Source organism: Balaenoptera acutorostrata, chromosome 1, assembly GCF_949987535.1.
Source record: "Balaenoptera acutorostrata chromosome 1, mBalAcu1.1, whole genome shotgun sequence".
In the NCBI taxonomy this organism is placed as follows: Eukaryota; Metazoa; Chordata; class Mammalia; order Artiodactyla; family Balaenopteridae; genus Balaenoptera; species Balaenoptera acutorostrata.
The window spans coordinates 96,484,481-96,505,687 of NC_080064.1; the positions used below are offsets into that span (position 1 = coordinate 96,484,481).

The following is a 21,207-nucleotide window of genomic DNA, read 5'->3' on the forward strand; positions in this document are numbered from 1 at the left end:
AAATTTATTAAAAATAAAAAAGTAATTTAAAAAAAAATGAAGAGAGCAACCAAACCAAAAAACAAATCCAACAATGATAACAAGCTCTAAAAACTATACTAAAAAAAACCCGAAACAAAACGGACAGTCAGAACCCTTGGACAGATGGCAAAAGCAAAGCTATACAGACAAAATCACACAAAGAAGCATACACATACACACTCAGAAAAAGAGAGAAAGGAAAAAGGAAAAAAAAAAAATATATATATATATATATAATAAAAAAAGGAAGAGAGCAACCAAATCAATAAATTGCCAATGATAATAAGCTCTAAATACTAAACTAAGATAAACATAAAACCAGAAACAAATTAGATACAGAAAGCAAACCCCAAGTCTACAGTTGCTCCCAAAGTCCACCTCCTCAATTTTGGGATGATTTGTTGTGTATTCAGATATTCCACAGATGCAGGGTACATCACGTTGACTCTGGAGATTTAATCCGCTGCTCCTGAGGCTGCACAGAGAAAATTCCCTTTCTCTTCTTTGTGTGCACAGCTCCTGGGGTTCAGCTTTGGATTTGGCCCCGCCTCTGCCTGTAGGTCACTTGAGGGCATCTGTTCTTTGCTCAGACAGGACAGGGTTAAAGGAGCAGCTGATTCGGGGTCTCTGGCTCACTCAGGCCAGGGCGGGAGGGAGGGGTACGGATGCGGGGCGAGCCTGCGGCGGCAGAGGCCAGCGTGATGTTGCAGCAGCCTAAGGCGCACCGTGTGTTCTCCTGGGGAAGTTGTCTCTGGATCCCAGGACCCTGGCAGTGGCGGGCTGCACAGGTTCTTGGGAGGGGAGGTGTGGATAGTGACCTGTGCTTGCACACAGGCCTCTTGGTGGCTGCAGCAGCAGCAGCCTTAGCATCTCATGCCCATCTCTGCTGTCCATGGTGATAGCCGCGGCTGGCACCCGTCTCTGGAGCTCGTTTAGGTGGTGCTCTGAATCCCCTCTCCTCGCACACCCTGAAACAATGGTCTCTTGCCTCTTAGGCAGGTCCAGACTTTTTCCCGGACTCTCTCCCGGCTAGCTGTGGCGCACTAGCCCCCTTCAGGCTGTGTTCACGCAGCCAACCCCAGTCCTCTCCCTGGGATCCAACCTCCGAAGCCCCAGCCCCCGCCCACCCCGGCGGGTGAGCAGACAAGCCTCTCAGGCTGGTGAGTGCTGGTCGGCACTGATCCTCTCTGCAGGAATCTCTCTGCTTTGCCCTCTGCACCCGTTGCTGCGCTCTCCTCCGTGGAGAAGCTTGAAGCTTCCCCCCTCTGCCACCTGCAGTCTCTGCCCGCGAAGGGGCTTCTTACTGTGTGGAAACCTTTCCTCTTTCACAGCTCCCTCCCATTGGTGCAGGTCCCATCCCTATTCTTTTGTCTCTGTTATTTCTTTTTTCTTTTGCCCTACCCAAGTACGTGGGGAGTTTCTTGCCTTTTGGGAAGTCTTAGGTCTTCTGCCAACGTTCAGTAGGTGTTCTGTAGTTGTTCCACATGTAGATGTAGTTTTGATGTATTTGTGGGGAGGAAGGTGATCTCCACGTCTTACTCCTCTGCCATCTTGAAGGCACCCCTCACCACCCCACTGTGGTTTATTTCTTAAGCTGGCTATCAGGTATCAAGTATTTCTTATATTATGCCTTTTAAAATATTAAAGACTGAATGGATATGAAAATTCTTCATATTTAATGATAACTTTTTGAAAAAATATTTTGAAGATCTTTTTATTTAACTTTTTTCCTGACTAGCAGTAAATTTGTCATCTAATGAGATCTTAAAATGGAAACGGGTTACTCAGAAGAGTAATAATATAGTATTGGGGATGTTATTTTGGTTCTTACCTCAAATTTGAAGGCCTTAGGTTTTCCTTATGTTTCTACTTACTTAAACCTCTCTACAGTTTGTTTGGGTTGTTTTTAGGAGACTGTGTGTATCACATAAAACCAGTTATTATAAAAATGCCTTTTCTAAATTAAGGGGTAGTTAGTAACCAAAGTTAGTTTCCAACCAAAATGTTAACTTCCTTACATCAAAACGTTTTAGAGGGAGTGTATATTTTAATTTAGTTGGTGTGGAAAATTATTATTCTTGAAAGAATACATGTTTCTCCTTCCATGTGGGTTTTTGTAGCAGACTTTAAATTTGAATAACACAGTGATGCTGAATTTTCAGTCTTAAGGGCTCCCTGGCTTACTTAAATTAACTTTTTTTTACAAAGGTGCACGCCCCAAGTTTGGACGCCGACACAGTATGGAAAACATGGAACTTATGAAGTTAACACCAGAAAAGGTTGGCAGTTTTTATTTCTTGAACTGTTATAACAAAATATTTTAGCAACTTTTAATTTAAATAATTTAAATAAGTCTTGTCATATATGGGTATCACTTTAACATTTTCCTTTGAAAAGAATCGAGTACAATGCAAAAAGAATGTGTACAGTATGCTGCCATCTGTTTAAGAAAAGTTTTATGCATATATATCCTTTGTAGATACATAAGACATTTCTGTAAGAATATATAAGAAACCTGCTATAGCAATTACCTCTGGGAAAAGAATTGCTGTCTGGGTTAAGAGAAACACTATATACTAATTTGAACTGTTTGAATATTTTACTATTTTACCATGTACATGCATTACTTTGTTTTTTTAATTAAAAGAAGAACAGAAAAATCAGAAAAGGATTAGGAAGCTTTTATCAACTAAATAACAGCAACATTATTGGCAAGATTAATGATACGTATGATCAAGCTAGGTTTTTTAGCTGCATTTTTGAAAAGCAGTTTTTTTAACTAACAAAGAAACAACTCTGTTCAAGATGCATCTTCTCTAGGTTTTTTTTTTAAGTAACAGAGAAGGGACTTTATAATTGGAAAAAGGTTATTGAAGAACAAATCTAGGCTGCTTTCTTCCACCTCCATTTATCTTAATTTTACATTGTTAAGGTATGCTCTTACTCCTTTATGGTGTATTTCTTGAAACACTTTTTACAAAATGTGTTTATTGTAGTAACTTTGGAAACTTCCAACAAGGAAATTAAAATTATCAGTAATCCCACCTCCCAGTAGTAACCAAAATTAATGTTTTTGTATTTATTCATCTTGCATTTTCATATGAATATCATATTATAGATACTATTTTATAATACATAGTAATATATCAACATCTTTCCATGTAATGAAGTATTCTTCTGCCCTATTATTATAATAGGCATATTATTTTTTAATACTGACATTTTTTGTGTAAGTAGTCTTCATGACACCAACATCTGATTTGAACTAATATTCAATATTTTTTTATTCCAGTTACAGAGTTGGTTTTTTTGTTGTCTTTTTTTTTTTTTGCAGATAAATTGATCTTTATAAAAATTAAAAACTTTTGTTCTTTAAGGGATACCATTGAGAAAGTAAGAATACAACCCACAGGATGGGAGAAAATATCTGTAAATCACATGTCTGATAAGGGACTTGCATTCAGAATATATAAAGAACTCTTACAAGTCAACAATAAAAAATGCAATTAAAAATAGGCAAGGAATTTGAATAGGCATTTCTCCACAGATCACATACAAATAGCTAATAAGCCATGGAAATATGTGCAATCACCATTAGCCATCAGAGATAAGCAAATCAAAACCGTAAGATACCACTTCATACCTACTAGATTGGCTATGATAAAAAAGACAGATAAAAACAAGTCTTTGGTGAGGATGTAGAGAAACTGGAAAAGTCATATACTGCTGGTAGGTATAGAAAAGAGTCTGGTGATTCCTCAGATGGTTAAACATAGAGTTGCCATATGATCCAGCAATTCCTCCCAGCCAAGAGAAATAAAAACATACATCCACACAAAAACTTGTACATGAATGTTTATATAGCAGTATTTTTCATAATAGCCAAAATGTGGAGACGGCCCAAATGTCCACTAACTGATGAATGGACAAATCTATTTATTAACAGATAATAAAATCTGACTTATGTAGATAGTGGAATATTATTTGTCAGTAAAATGTAAAATGTAATGAAGTGCTGATCTATGCTATAACATAGATGAAAGTCAAAAGCATTATCCCCAGTAAAAGAAGTCAGTCACAATAGACCACCTGTTGTATATGAAACAATGTTAGGCAAATTTTGGAGACAAATATGTTAATGGTTGCCTAAGGCTGGGGTGTCTGGGATGAGGGTACAGGGTTTTTTTTAAATTAATGGTACAAGGTTTCTTTTTTGAATGATAAAAATGGACTAAAGTTAGATTATTAGGACAGCTGTGCAACTGTGGATATCCTAAAATTAATATAAAAAATTCACTGAATAGTTACAGAGTTTTAAAAAAACTTCTGGTTGACTTCTGAAGGGCTTTATGATTCCCCCCCATATATTTACCTCTTATATTGGTGAGTGGTTCTCAAATCCTTAAATCTATAGATTATTTAAAAAAAAAAAAAACAGAACACAAAAAACTTAAGTCAATTTAGATCTCCTTCGTTTTTCTAGTAGGTAGGAAACTAGTAATAAGCAGCAAAATTAATTTGGTGCATGTGTAGTGGTACCAACAGTAAATTCCATGAGAAGCCGACCAGGTTCAACCCAGTAATTTTCCAAGAGCCTAATGATGATAAAGCTTTATGTCTAATTTAAAATATGTTTAAGTGGAATTAGTTCTTTGTGATTTTTTTTTACCTCATAATAAATATTTATTTATTTGTTTTATTTTTGGCTGCCTTGGGTCTTAGTTGAGGCATATGGGCTCCTCGTTGTGGCGCATGGGCTCTCTAGTTGTGGCCTGTGTGCTCAGTAGTTGCAGCGTGCGGGCTTAGTTGCCCTGCGGCATGTGGGATCTTAGTTCCCTGACCAGGGATCAAACCCATGTCCCCTGCATTGGAAGATGGATTCTTAACCACTGGACCAACAGGGAAGTCCCTAACTTCCTGTTTGGAAGTCATAATAAAGTCAAAGAGTTCAGTACAATTTTATCAACAAAAGTATCAACAAAAGATTACTACTGCTGTGTAAGTTTTAGATGTTATTTTTTAGGGTTATAAATTCTACATACATCCAAAATTTCCAGTTGTAACAGATTTCTAAGTAACTCATATCAAGAATAAAACTCTGGCTTCTTCTCTGACCATTTAAATTTTATTTTTATGGACTTTTCGCAAACTTTGTTTTCTTTTCTTAGGTTTTTTTTTTTTTAATTTTTTTTATTTATTTATTTTTGGCTGTGTTGGGTCTTCGTTTCTGTGCGAGGGCTTTCTCTAGTTGCGGCGAGTGGGGGCCATTCTTCATCGCGGTGCGCGGGCCTCTCACTATCGCGGCCTCTCTTGTTGCGGAGCATAGGCTCCAGACGCGCAGGCTCAGTAGTTGTGGCTCACGGGCCCAGTTGCTCCGTGGCATGTGGGATCTTCCCAGACCAGGGCTCAAACCCATGTCCCCTGCATTGGCAGGCGGATTCTCAACCACTGCGCCACCAGGGAAGCCCTTTTCTTAGGTTTTTAACAACCTCCATTTTAATATTTTGATAATGAGAAATCCATAACACACACATTCGGTACAAGCTGTTGAAAACAGTGAGTTAGGGACTTTCCTGGTGGTGCAGTGGTTAAGAATCCACCTGCCAATGCAGGGGACACGGGTTTGAGCCCTGGTCTGGGAAGATCCCACATGCCACAGAGCAACTAAGCCCGTGCGCCACAACTACTGAGCCTACGCTCTAGAGCCCATGAGCCACAACTGCTGAGCCCGCGTGCCACAACTACTGAAGCATGTACCTAGAGCCCATGCTCTGCAACAAGAGAAGCCACCGCAATGAGAAGCCCGCGCACCACAACGAAGAATAGCCCCTGCTCGCCGCAACTAGACCCACACATAGCAATGAAGACCCAAATTATCTTTGCAGCCAAAGATAATTAATTAATTAATTAATTTAAAAAGAAAACAGTGAGATATACTGGCAAAAAGGAATTTATTAAGAGATCTAAGCCACTCACCCTCCTCCCCACCCCTAATTACTAAATGGCAGGTTATATATAGCTTTGGTGTTCTTTTTTTCATGTCCTGCTTTCCATTTATAATTTTGTAGGTACAAAACTGGAACAGTGAAATTCTTGCTAAACAAAAACCTCTTATTGCCAAACCTTCTGCAAAGCTCCTCTTTGTCAACAGATTGAAGGGGAAAAAATACAAAACTAATTCCTCCACTAAAGTTCTTCAAGATGCCAGTAATTCCATTGATCACCGAATTTCAGATTCTCAAAGGGTATGTTTAAAATAAGTTTTTGAGTATTGTGTTTTGAGTTTTTTATATTCATACTGGATTTTTGTAATATATTTTTAGATATTCAGTATAAAATATCTTTGTTATTCAAAGAAGTCTTCTGTATTTTCCTATCTTTTCTGTGTTCTTCAAAGCTAGAAACTATAATTACTCCATTCATAGATAAGTTGCTCCACTACTTTGGGCAGTAATTATTTCTTTGTGTTTTAAGTCACTGTTGTTTGCAAAAATACTACCTTCATTTCACCAGAGTGTCTCCCAGTGAAAATGTCCTCCACTCAGCCTAGAAGTCAGAACAAATTAAATTCAGATGTTCAAGGAGTTTTAAATACTAATTTGAAATGAAGAGTGTCTGCATGCATCAATTTCTATTTATTTCTATTGTTAAAATTATAGAGTTAAAAACGATTTTGTTGAAAAGTGAGCATAGAAATCAGATTATTAAATATAAAAAAATATTTAGAAGTTGAAAAATACCATGGGTTTACTGGTAAGTATCAGGGGTATCTCTGGCTACCCTACACTCTGATAAAAAGATCAAAATAAATTACAAAGAAGATACTTCAAATTATTAAGTCCATTTTTCAAGCAGTTGAGAACCTTTGAAAAAATTGTTAGCCTTTTATTTTTTAACAGATATTTCTATTGGTCCTGTTGTCAGCATTTTTTTTTTTTTTTGTATCTGCACCCTTGTAGTGTCCTTTGCCTTGGTTTTTATCAGTTTTTTACATGTTTCTTACACATGTATGACTAACAAAAGGAAACATTATGGGGTATATAAAAATGGTCTAGGAATATTTTTGTAGATCTGGAAGGCATATCTTTGTTCAAGATTTGAGGTCTTAACTAAGCCCACTTAGCCCAACCAAAAATGTATTTTTGGAGCCTGTCTTTTGATATTCAGAATTTTTAATTAGAGGCTTTTTGCCCCTAGGAAAAAGTCTTTTTGTTAGTGATTAAGGCAGTTGACTATAGCTTATGTACATACTTATTCCCAAACCTCAAGCTTGACATGTTAAAACTTGTGCTGCTGGGCTTCCCTGGTGGCGCAGTGGTTGAGAGTCCGCCTGCCAATGCAGGGAACACGGGCTCGAGCCCTGGTCTGGGAAGATCCCACATGCCGCGGAGCACCTGGGCCCGTGAGCCACAGCTACTGAGCCTGCGCGTCTGGAGCCTGTGCCCCGCAACGGGAGGGGCCGCGATAGTGAGAGGCCCGCGCACCGCGATGAAGAGCGGCCCCCACTTGCCGCAACTGGAGAAAGCCCTCGCACAGAAACGAAGACCCAACACAACCATAAATAAATTAATTTAAAAAAACAAAACAAAACAAAACAAAAAACTTGTGCTGTCTCAAGCCCTCCTGTTTTCCTTACTTCAGTTAAAGGTCTGCCATGTATACTACACTGTCACCCAAGCTAGGAACGCGGGTGTCATTCTAGACTCCCTCTCCTTCATTGACCACATCCAGTTAATCCCTATATCACTCAGATCGGCCCTGACCACCCTCCCCCCACCTTTAAAAAAAATCTCTGCTACTATGTCTTAGTTCTTAATGTACTGCTTTATCTCTTACCCAGATTTCTGGAATAGGCACCTGAACTGACCCCTTTCCTTGCATTATTAACCCTTGCAATCAGTTGGAACGGCCAGTTCTGTTTCTGTACAAAACCGCTTAAAATTGGCTATTACCAGTGTTTCTCTTACATCACATATGATAAGTCTTAACTTGTTAGCATGTCATACAGAGGTCCTTGTGTTGGCCTCTTCTTCCCCTCCCCTTTTCACCACCCCTGCATACCCTTCAGTTCATTATCCCCTAAACACTACAAAGCTTTGGAATTGCGTATTAATCAGTGTGAAACATCTCTACCCTGCAAATGCTTATTCACTCTCCAGGAACCAACTCAAATATCACATAAGTTTCTGCTGTTTCACTTAAGAATTAGTTACACCCTTCTCCCAAGGCTCGTAACAGTTTGTATATATGTACTTCTATTATAATACTATCATTATGAAAAGTAAAATAATTACTTTTATTAAACATTAGTTATTTTAGTTTTGAAGCTTTCCAAATAAAGTATAACTGGTACCCCTCTGTCTCAAATATTCATTTATTTGAAGTTTACATTTTTTCAGAATCTTCAAATCTTTAAATACAATAAAAGACCTTAGAAATCACTATGCCAGGAAAATATACATGCCTTCTTACTTAATCAGTTCTTAGAAAGATTAGTTTACTTGCATTCTGTTGTAGAATCTTAGAACTGAACTTTGAACCTGGGGTACATGCCTGTATCACTGATATTTGCATAATTCATTCAGTATCTGTAGCAGTTCCCCTAAGTCTGAGGTACATTTATTTAGCTTTAGGAATACAAGGATTAAAAAATAACTAGAAATGCTTTTTGTTAGTTGGATTGAAATAACTTTTTATTACCAAGTGGTTGGCATCTTGTATAAAGAAAATGTCAATTTTTTATTTTTAATCTTCATCGTTTACCATTCACATTTGAGGTATATATGATAGTGTTTCACTGATGATCTAAGGATAATGCTGAAATATTTAGGTTTTCTCTCAATATTTTAGAAAATCAGTGCAGATACTATTGGAGATGAAGGGTTCTTTGACCTATTGAGCCGATTTCAAAGCAATCGGATGGACGATCAGAGGTGCTGCTTAAAAGAACAGAACTCCGGATCAGCTTCAACAGCAGCTTCTGCCACTCCCCCCAGAATGATGCTAGAAAGTAAGCTATCTGTGCTTCTCCTGAGATTTGAATAGTTCCCTTTGATATTCTTGTGATTTATTTCTGAGAATTTAGGAGGTACAGTAAAGGAGCCTGAATCAAGGTATATCTGAAATGCTGGTATTTGTACAGTTTCAAACAAGGTTTTGTTTCAGTTCCCCTAAGTTTATCTGTATTTCTAGCCCAGTGCACTTTCTACGAACTATATCATACTGCCTCCCAAGTTTCCTAGGGGCTGGGGAAAAAAATCTAACTTAAAAAAAATAAAAATAATGAGGAAAAAATTATAGTTACACATACCTTATGATTACATGTAAAATGCAGATACTTCATATGTGGATTAAAAAAGAAAAGCCAAGACAGACTGAAGAGGAACCTATGGCTATGGCTGAAGCTAAGGCTTGCCTGAGCCTTCGAAAGATCTAAATAAAATAGGTTACTTAAAATTTTCTATTTCAGCTACCAAAAGACTTCCTCCCCCATAGACCAAGACTTGCCAGCAGCACTTAACTCTAAGTTTAGTTAGTTAGCTGAATGTCCTATCCAGGGCATGGGATAAATATACTGTCCATTCATCCTGGTCTAAGAAAGTATGTGAGAAAAACAATTTAGTTACCTTCTGAAATCTAGCCCCGTATCTTATAAAGTTACATACTGGGTGGCATTAGATAAAGGGAAATATAGTCAAGTCCGAATTACCGCCAAGTGGACCATCTGAAGTACTCTGGGATTCATTCTTCCCTCCCCACCCATCTAGTCTGGCCCCAGCCTATCAGTGACTCAGTGACAGAGCTAAAGCAGGAGGGCAGAAAGGGTGTTGGGAGTGAATAAGGCAGAAAGAAATTGTATGTATATAATAAATATGCTTAAATCACTTTATTATTTTTGGATTTTTTTTCTTCTGTTCATAGCACCATCTGTTTCCATGGTATCCCCCAACACAGATGAGTTTTTAGACCTTCTTGCCAGCTCACAGAGCCGCCGTTTGGATGATCAGAGAGCCAGTTTCAGTAATTTGCCCGGGCTTCGTCTGACACAAAACAACAATCAGTCAGTACTTGGCCACCTGATGACTAATGACAACAAAGAGGCTGATGAAGACTTCTTTGACATCCTTGTAAAATGTCAAGTATGTCTGCATATTTTTGTCATTCCGTATATATAGCTCAGATGTTGTTGAGAGCTTTGGCAGTATTATGGTTCTAAATTGGGAAAAGCTCTTTTTGTTATTAGAAAGGCAATAAGTTGATTATTCAGGGGTCCATCAGACACTGTAGCTCCCTTATGATTGCTTCTTATTTTGTGTTCCTTTTGGCTGGTGAGGTGGGATGTTGCTGATGACTCCCTCTGAGCTGTAGTAGAGACTACAGGAAGAGCCCCTCTTCTGAACTTTAGGAATAGCATCAGGAGCAACCAGTATTAACATGGAGAGAGTCTAGCTGGGGCCCTTTCTAGACAGTTTACCATTTGGGAGAAATGTATATATTGAGATAGCTTTCATATTTTAGCTGTTTTAATAATTATTAACCAAAGTGGTTAAGAAATATCTCAAATGGCTTGGACAGGACCATGAGAAAAATAATGCTTATTTTCACTAAAAAGAGACATTTCCTGTGCCTAACCCTAGTTCTGTGTTCTATGTCTCAGTTTTCTCATTCATAAAAAGATGAGATGATGATCTCTCATTCATTCAATCAAAATATTACCAAACACCTTTTATGTTCTGGGCACTATTCTAGATATTGGGGATACACTGCTTTTTAAAGGATCCTACATTTTAGCGGGAGAGACATTGAATAAGAGTGTGTGTGTGTATAGATACATAGATAGGTAGTGTATGTCAGGTACTGATACTTGCTATAAAGAAAATTAAAGCAAGATACATAAAGAGGTAATGGGTAACCAGGGGTGGTGGTGGTGGTGGTTGATGGAGTGTCTGTTTTAGACGTGGTGGTTAGGCAAGACCTTTCTGGGTTGACACTTGAACACAGACCTGAATGAGGTAAAGCAGTCAGCCATGTACATATTTACTGGAAGAGCGTTCCACGCAGAGACAGCAAGTCCCCTCTTGGATATAGAAGCTTAGCAGGTTCAAGGAATGGCAAGGTGGCCAGTGTAGTGTGACTGGTGTAGAGTGAGTAAAGGGTAGAGGAAATTGCTACAGGATGAGGATGGAGAAGTGATCAGTGCCTAGATCATATAGGCTCTTGTAGGCCATGATGAGGTCTTGTGTTCCAGATGTGATAGGAAGACATTGGAGGGTTCTGGGAGATCATCCTGACCATCGTTGAAAGAATGTAGTGGCAAAGGGTGTTTGTTAGTAGGAAAACCAGCTAGGAAACTAATGTGGTAATAAGGCAAAAACTATTGGTGACTTGGACTAGCATGGTGAGAGCAGTGATGATAAGTGGTCAGAAGGGATATAACTTGAAATTATGGTTGGTTGGCAAGACCTGTTAATAAACTGGATGGAGCGTATGAGAAAGAGAATCAAGGATGATTCCTACCTTCTTGGCTTGAATAACTGAGTAAATGGATGGTACCATTTACTGAAATGGAGAAGACCAGAGGAGACACAGGTTTGGGGAGAAAAGCAAGAGTTTTACTTTAGATATGTAAATATGGGAAACCTAATTAGACATTCAAGTGAAATAGGCACTATTAAAAAAAAAACCTGGAGCCCCAGAGGGAAGTAACTTTAGGAGTCATCAGCATATAGCTGGTATTAAAGCCCTGGGAAAGAGATTACCTAAAGAATAGATAAGGAAATAGGAAGACTAAGCCCTGGGCACTGGAAAACCACTAATTGGATAAAGGAAGATGAACCACTGAAGCAGGAAATCAGCCAGAGATTTGGAAGAAAACTTGGAGAGTGTGGTAGAAGCCAAGTGAAGAAAGTGTTTAAGGAATGTTCATCTGTGTCAGATGCTGTTAAGAAGCTAAGTAAGATGATGGCTGAGCCTACTAGATACAGCAACATTTATAATTGTGAAAGATACTGTTTTAGTGGCATGACGGGGCAAAGGACTGAGTGGGTTGAGAAAATGGGAAATGTAAAAGGGGAGATAGATAGTACACAGAAAAAAAAGGAAGGCAAAGAAATGAATCATTAGTTGGAGGGGGTTATAGGATATAGGTGGGTTTTTTCTTATTTTGAGAGTTAATATACAGCATGTTTGCTGATGGAATGATCACATAGAGAGGGGAACCAGTGATGAAGAAGAGTATAGGATAAAGAACAGTTTTTGCATAGGTGAGAAGGAAAACAGAGTATATGTGTACAGATTTGGAGGTAGAAGCAAGTAGGAATTATCTCTGGTTGCTTTTATTTTCTTAGCAAAGTAAGAAGTAGAGCTATTTAAGGCAGAAGACCTAAACAGACATTTCTCCAAAGAAGACATACAGAGACCAAGAGGCACAAGAAAAGATACTCAACATGGCTAATTATTAGAGAAATGCAAATTAAAACTACAGTGAGGTATTGCCTCACACAGGTCAGAATCCCATCATCAAAGAAAGAGTCTACAAATAAATAATAAATACCAAAGAGGGTGTGGAGAAAAGGGAACCCTCCTACGCTGTTAGTAGGAATGTAAATTGGTAAATCCACTATGGAGAACAGTATGGAGGTTCCTTAAAAAACTGAAAATAGGACTTCCCTGGTGGCACAGTGGTTAAGAATCCGCCTGTCAATGCAAGGGACACAGGTTCGATCCCTGGTCCATGAAGATCCCACATGCCGCAGAGCAACTAAGCCCGTGTGCCGCAACTACTGAGCCTGTGCTCTACAGCCCATGAGCCACAACTACTGAGCCCACGCACCACAGCTAATGAAGCCTGCGTGCTGCAACTAGTAGCATGGCTACTAGAGCCCACGTGCTGCAACTACTGAAGCCTGCGCACCTAGAACCCATGGTCCTCAATAAGAGAAGCCACCACAATGAGAAGCCCACGCACCACAACGAAGCATTAGCCCCCGCTCGCCACAACTAGAGAAAGCCTGATGCAGCAACGAAGACCTGACACAGCCAAAAAAAAAAAAGACAATTCAATTCAAAAATGGGAAAAGAGGCACAACACTGTAAACTAACTATACTTCAATTAAAACAAACAAAAACCAAAAAACTAAAAATAGAGTTACCCTATTATCCTGCAGTTCCACTCCTGGGCATATATCTGGAGAAAACTCTAATTTGAAAAGATACATGCACCCCTACGTTCATAGCAGCACCATTTACAACAGCCAAGACATGGAAACAACCTAAATGTCCATTGACTGACAGATGAATGGATAAAGAAGATGTGGTACATAAATACAATGGAATACTACTCAGCCATAAAAAAGAATGAAATAATGCCATTTGAAGCAACATGGATGGACCTGGAGATTATCATACTAAGTGAAGTAAGTCAGAGAAAGACAAATACCATATGATATCACTTATATGTGGAATCTAAAACGTGATACAAATGAACTTATCTATGAAACAGAAACAGACTCACAGACATAGAAAACAAACTTATGGTTACCAAGGGGGGGAAAGGGGACAGGGGGAGGGATAAATTAGGAATTTGGAATTAACATATAAACACTACTATATATAAAATAGATAACCAACAAGGTTCTACTGTATAGCAGTGAACTGTATTCAATATATTGTAATAAACCATAATGGAAAAAAATATGAAAAAGAAAATATGTATAACTGAATCACTTTGCTGTACACCAGAACCTAACACAACATTGTAAATCAACTATACTTAATTTAAAAAAAAAAAAAAAGAAAAGAAATAGAGAGACTTCCTTGGTGGTCCAGTGGTTAAGAATCTGCCTTCCAATGCAGGGGATGCGGGTTCGATCCCTGGTCAGGGAACAAAGATCCCACATGCCAAGGGGCAACTAATAAGCCCACATGCCAGAACTAGAGAGCCCATGTGCAACTACAGCACCCACGCACTGCCACAACTAGAGAGAAGCCTGCACACTGCAACAAAAGATCCTGTGTGCTGCAACTAAGACCTGACGCAGCCAAAAGAATAAATAAATAAATGAAGGAATGAATGAATGAGTGAATGAATGAAAAATAGAGCCATTTAGCAGAGATTGAGGTTGGAGCACAGTAATTATGAAAAAAAAAAAGGAAGTGGCGTATAGTTGACTTGGAGAAACTAAAAGCATGCTGACCAGGGAAAATAGGGTTGCTGAGCTGTGCTGAGGTTCACAGTCATGGAACTAAGGCTGGTCAGTGCAGTTGTATATTTTCTCCAGTCATAACCAGCTGCTTAAGGAGGCAGAGAGATAGATTTAATCAAGCTTTGTATTGCCAGGAGAATAGGATAGAGGGGGAGAGCAATGTCAGGAAGTGCTTTTCGTAACAGATTTTGGAACCTGGACTGTGTCTAAGAAGGGACGTAAGGGAAGGTGTGAAAGTGAAAAGTGGCAGTGGTCTCAGTGGATTCAAGAAATGCTGAAGTTACTTACCTAATAACACACCATCAACATATATAAAGCAAAAATTGACAGAACTGAAGGGAGAAATGGAGTTTTTACAGTAATAGTTGAAGACTTCAATCCCCACTCTCATTATTGGGTAGGACAACCAAGCAGAAGATAAGAAAGAAAACAGAGGACGACAACACGATAAACCAACTACATCTAACAGACTGGAATAATACACAACAGAACAGAATACACATTCTTACATGTATATGAGACACTCTCCAGGACAGACCATACGTTAGGCCACAAATTAAGTCTCAACAGATATCTTAAGATATCATACAAAGTATCTTCTCCAACCAAAATAGGATGAAGTTAGAAGCAACAGAAGGAAAAATTGGAAAATTCACAAATTTGTAGAAGTTAAACAACCAGTGGGTCAAAGAAGAAATTAAAAGGGAAATTAGAAAATACCTAGGGACTTCCCTAGTGATCCAGTGGGTAAAACTCCACACTCGAAATGCAGGGGGCCTGGGTTCGATCTCTGATCAGGGAACTAGATCCCCCCATGCATGCTGCAACTAAGTGTCCACGTGATGCAACTAAGAAGTCCGCATGCCACAACTAAGAGCCCACCAGCACACAACCAAGTGTCCACATGATACAACTAAAGATCCCGCATGCCACGAGGAAGATCCTGTGTGCCGCAACTAAGACACAGTGCAGCCTAAATAAATAAATATTTTAAAAAAAACAAAAAAAACCTAGAGACTAATGAAAATGAAAACACAATTTACCAAAACTTATGGGATGCAGTGAAGGTGGTGCCCAGGAAAATTTATAGCTGTAAATGCTTACATTAAAAAAGAAAGATCTCAGATCAACAGCCTAACTTTACAACTTAAGGAACTAGAAAAAGAACAACAAACTAAGCTTAAAACTAGCAGAAGGAAGGAGTAATAAAGATTAGAGCAGAGACAGATACAACAGAGAACAGGAAAAAACAGAGAAAATCAACAAAATCAAAAGGTGGTTCTTTGAAAAGATTAATAAAATTGACAAACTTTTAGCTATACTAAGAAAAAGAGAAGGTTCAAATTACTAAAATTAGAAATGAAAGCAGGGACATTACTACTGATTCTACAGAAATAAAAAGAAGTATAGGAGAATGCTATGAATGACTGTATGCCAACAAGCTGGATAATCTAGATGAAATGGGCAAATAACTAGAAACATAAAACCAAGAATGAACCATGAAGAAATAGAAAATAGATCCATAATTCATAAGGAGATTGTATCAGTAATTAAAAACCTCCTGACAAAAGAAAAGCCCTGGACTTGATGGCTTCACGGGTGAATTCTACCAAATATTTAAAGAACACCAATTCCAAAAATTGAAAAAAAGGGAACATTTCCTATTCCTAAGTCATTCTATGAGGCAAATATTGCCCTGATACCAAAGCCAGTTAAGACTTTATAAGAAAACTACAGACCAATATCCTTTTTGAATATAGATGCAAAAATTAGCAACAAAATACTAGCAACCAGAAGCCAGTGGCATATTAAAAGGATTATATGCCATAACCTGATGGGATTTATTCCTGGAATGCAAAGATGGTTCAACATGTGGAAATCAATCAATGTAATGTACCACATTAATAGAATGAAGGAAAAAAACACAATCATCTCAGTTGATGCAGAAAAGTCACTTGACAAAATTCAACACATCTTCATGATAAAAAGCAAACTAGGAATAGTAGGAAACTACCATGACATAATAAAAATCATTTATGAACCACATACACAGCTATCATCATACTCAGTAGTAAAAGACTGAAAGCTTTTAAGATCAGGAACAAGACATGGATGCCCACTTTGCCACTTATATTCAACATAGTACTGGAAGTTCTAGCCAGTTTGGCAAGGAAAAGAAACAGAAGGCAGCCAAATTGGAAAAGAAGTAAAATGATCTGTTTGGAGATGACAGGGTCTTATATGTAGAAAATCCTAAAGATTTCACCAAAAATCTATTAGAACTAAGAAGGAAAGTTACAAGATCAACATCCAAAATCAGTTGCATTTCTATACACTAATAATGAACAGTCCATAAAGGAAATTAAGAAAATAGTTCCACTTACAATAGCATCAAAGAGAATAAAATACTTAGGAATTAACCAAGAAGGTGAAAGACTTGTACAGTGAAAACTACAAAATATTTCTGAAAGAAATTAAATATGACATAAGTCCCTCCCACTGGAAGACTTAAGATTGTTAAAAAGTCAATACTGTTTTGACACCTGACATAATCCCATCACTCCTCATTTGTGGGATAGTGTGAAGGAATGGTCAGACCAGTATACTGGTCTGACAATTATTTAATAAAATGAAAAAATTTTTTTAAAAGTCAGTACCACCCAGAGTGTGATCTACATATTTAATGCAATTCCTATCAAAAATTTCAGTGATGCTTTTTTACAAAAAGTTAAAAATCCATCCTAAAATTCATATGGAATCTCAAGGAAACCCAAATAGCCAAAACAATCTTGAACAAGAAGAACAAAGTTGGAGGAGTCACGCTTCCTGATTTCAAAATTTATCACAAAGCTACAGTAATCAAAACAGTGTGATACCAGCATAATGAGACCCAATGGAATTGAATAGACAGCCCAGAAATAAACACTCTCAGATACTGTCAAACAATTTTCAACAAGGGTGACAAGACCATTGAATGTGGAAGTCTTATCAACAGTTGATGCTGGGAAAACAGGATATCCACATAACAAAAGAATTAAGTTGGACCTTTACCTAATACCATATACAAAAATTAAAGTGGATCAAAGACCTAAATATAAGTGCTAAAAAACTATAAAGCTCTTAGAAGAAAATGTAAGGGGAAAGCTTCATGACTTTGGATTTGGCTATGGTTTCTGGGTTACGACACCAAAGGCACAGGCAACAAAAGAAAAAAAAGACAAATTGGACTTCATGAAAACTTAAAACTTTTATGGATCAAAGGACACCATCAACAAAGCAAAAAGGCAACCCACAGAAAACATGTGCAAATCATATAACATAAAGATTAATCTAGAATATAGAGAACTCCAAAAGCTCAACAACAAAAAACCTGATTCAAAAGTGGGCAAAGAACCCAAATAGATATTCCTCCAAAGAAGATATACAAATGGCCAATAATTATAGGAAATGATGCTTGACGTCACAAATCATTAGAAAAATGCAGATCAAAACCACAATGAAGGACTTCCCTGGTGGCGCAGTGGATAAGACTCCATGCTCCCAATGCAGGGGGCCCGGTTCGATCCCTGGTCAGGGAACTAGATCCCCCATGCGTGCCACAACTAAGAGTTCACATGCCACAACTAAGACCTGGTGCAACCGAATTTAAAAAAAAAAAAAAAAACCCACAGTGAGATACCACCTCACGCCCATTAAGATGGCTATCAAAACAAACCAAAAAATGCAGAAAATAGCAAATGCTGGTGTGGATATGGAGAAATTGGAACCTTTGTGCACTGCAGGTGGGAATATAAAATGGTGCAGCTGCTATGGAAAACAGTATGGCAGTTCCTCAAAAAGTTAAAAACAGAATTATCATACGCAGTCCCACTTCTGGGTATGATTGAAAGCAGGGACATGAACAGATATTTGTACACCCATATTCACAGCAGCATTATTCACAACAGCCAAAAGGTGGAAGCAACCCAAGTGTCCATCAGCAGATGAATGCATAAACAAAATATGGTGTACATACACAGTAGAATATTTTCAGCCTTAAAAACATGCTGCAACATGGATGCTGAGAAATATGTAGTCACAGGAGGACAAATACTCTGATGCCACTCATGTGAGCTAGTTAGAGCGGTCCAATTAACAGTGACAAGGTAGAACGGTGGTTGCAGAGGCTGGAGAGGGGAGAATGGGGAGTTGTTGTTTAATAGGTTTAGAGTTTGTCTTGCAAGATGAAAAAAGTTCTGGAGATGGATGGTGGTAATGATTGCACAACAATATGAATGTACCTGATACTGAACTGTACACTTAAAAATGGTTAAAATGGTAAATTTTATATTTATTTTACCTCAGTTTTTTAAAAAATGATTTACTGGGGGTATTACTGGGGAGCCTGATCTGGAAAAACAGGAGTCCATGGTCAACATGAGATATTTTAAAATCATGATTTCAAAGACTGTGCAGTTATTGAGAATGACTGTGTCTGGCCTCTGACCATGGGAGCTAATGCATAAGGCAGAGGGCAAGGATGAAACAGCAGAGGAGGGGAGGTCTAGGAACTGAAGCGCCTGAGTGTTGGATAAACTTAGGGGACAGTGAAATGACCATGAATCGTGACGGGAGAGATGATGAAGAGTGAACCAGGTGTGTGTGGAGGGTGGGATGGCGCTGACTAGGAATCCGGGCAGCCCTGGCACCCTCACGGGGCGGTGGGGTTAAACGCTCGGGCGTGTTAGTGCAGAGCGCCTAGCAACACGGGGCACTCCGATGTCAGCCATCACATTCCTACTCGTATTCTTGAGTTACAATACCAGACACTGCCCTGTAGACTTTTAAGTGCTTTCATTTGATCAAAAACATTTCTAACGTACTTCTAATATAAGAATCGTAAGTAAGTCAGAACTTGAAGGAAAAATTCACTCTGGGTTATTTATTTCCTTAACAGATTTTATTGCCTAAGACGAGGGTAGGCAAACTTTTTCTGTAAAGGGCCAGAGAGAAAATATTTTAGGCTTTTCGGGGCCCTATGGCCTTTGTTGCAACTGCTCAACTCTGCCCTTGTAGCAGGCAAACAGCCATACACAGTTCATAAACAAACAAGCGTGGTATTGAAATGAAAGTACTGTTTACAAAAACAGTGGGCAGTGGGTTATAGTTTGCTGACCCTTGGCCGAAGACAGTATTTATAAGGTAGTGATGTAGGGTTTTTGTACCTCACATGATATTCCTAAGGATTTGGTACGTTGTATTTGGCGATGCCTATTACAGTAAGATTATAATCTTGAACTGTTATCTTGGACATAGGTGACCTTGCATCTTAACTATTATCTTACCAAAGCCATGAAGCTATGGCTTCATAATACTTGTTATACACAATACTTGTTATGCTCTGATTATATAAGTCATTTCAAAGAAAAGATCTTACTAGGTTTCAGGTCTAAAGATTGAGTAAATTTCTAAGAGGCAGTAAATGTTTAAAGCTACATTTTCTTGTTGTGAATGTCAGACATAACATACCTTGGTGTTCTCCTTCCCTGCAGTATTTGTATTTTAATCTCTTTCTCGTAAATTTTTAGGGATCCAGATTAGATGATCAAAGATGTGCTCCACCCCCTGCTGCCACAAAGGGACCAACAGTACCAGATGAGGACTTTTTTAGCCTTATTTTACGGTCTCAAGCAAAAAGAATGGATGAACAGAGAGTTCTTTTACAAAGAGATCAAAACAGAGACACTGAATTTGGGCCGAAGGACCTTTTGCGGAGTAATGCTCTGTTGGAACTTGAAAATTCAGGAAAAAAATAAGCAAACCACTAGTATACTATGAATATCTTTTTTAAAGCGACCTTATTTCCTTTCAGAACACTGCAGGAAAATTCAATCTATTACTTTTTTCCTTCAAAGGAGAAATTATAGCACTGTACTGAAGCTTAAAATGTTTTTAGCATGATGTAAATATTTAACCTTTGATAGCATAGTATTAATTAACATTCCTCTGGACACTCGTTTCAGGGTAGAGGTGTCTTAAAAGGTGCTTCATCAACTTTTGTGATTACTGCTTGGGATTATGTTCTTCAGCAACTTGTTAGATTCCTTTACCTAGTATTTGTAAAGTAGGAAGTTAAATGAATCTAGCCTAGGATTTAATCCTCTTGCTGAGGTAGATTTTTTTTTTTTTTACTCTTAATTGACAATGGCTCCTCTTTATACCAATATAGTGAGAAATTATGCTATTTCATAAAAATAATATACTTGACCAATGTGTAAAAAATTATACAGTCTATTAAAAAATCTAGATTTTTTTCCACTAAGAAAATCTCTATTTTCAATATAATTTTAGGCCAAAACCATTATAAAAGAAACTCTTAAAAATAAACTTCTTTAGCGTGTTTTGGCCTCTGTGTAATTTTTTAAATAACTAATTTTTATATATATACATATATAAGTACAGATATGTATATATGTACATTTTGTGTGTGTGTGTATATGTATATAAAATGGTTTAAAATTGCATGTTCTGTTGCAAAATACTGTTGTAAAACTTTTTAGGACCTAATGTCAGAAAATCCAAAACCCTCATGTGACTCTGTCAAGAACCTGGGTCACAAAAATTAAGTACGAAAGACGTAGGTTAAGCCCTCAGTTGTCATTAAGCCTCTTCCCCCCTCTTCCCAGAAACTGAAGGTGGTTTACAAGGGGACATAATACAACATAAATTAAGTTTAGCAAAAGCAAGTCAACAAGGATGGGACAGAGCTGGGCCTGGACTAAGGCTGAATTGCATAATACAAATGCCCACGCCTGGAACAAGTTGGCAACTCATTCACCTCTGGTTGCTTCTGATTCTACACAGCTGGGATGGGATCTAGGGATCTGGGCCTTTCTTTGTTCTTTCTAAAAATCCTCCAGGCGATTTTTATGGGCAGTGAAAAGCACTTCTACAAATAGCCAATGTTTTAAAAAATGAGAAGAAAGATAGTTACACAATCTGG

General features: G+C 38.1%; 1 protein-coding gene across 3 annotated transcripts in view; it reads left to right on the forward strand.

The window, feature by feature from the left end:
• The window catches only part of GPSM2 (G protein signaling modulator 2), a 65,898-nt gene extending 45,294 nt beyond the window's left edge, over window positions 1-20,604 (forward strand). For all 3 annotated transcript variants that reach the window (XM_057545052.1, XM_057545055.1, XM_057545061.1), the window contains 5 exons: window positions 2,230-2,300; window positions 6,090-6,266; window positions 8,872-9,031; window positions 9,943-10,160; window positions 19,793-20,604. In XM_057545052.1, coding sequence (XP_057401035.1) covers window positions 2,230-2,300; window positions 6,090-6,266; window positions 8,872-9,031; window positions 9,943-10,160; window positions 19,793-20,020 — 854 coding nt within the window. In that variant the 3' untranslated portion in view covers window positions 20,021-20,604. The remainder of the gene's footprint in view (window positions 1-2,229; window positions 2,301-6,089; window positions 6,267-8,871; window positions 9,032-9,942; window positions 10,161-19,792) is intronic.
• The last annotated feature ends 603 nt before the right edge of the window (window positions 20,605-21,207 follow it).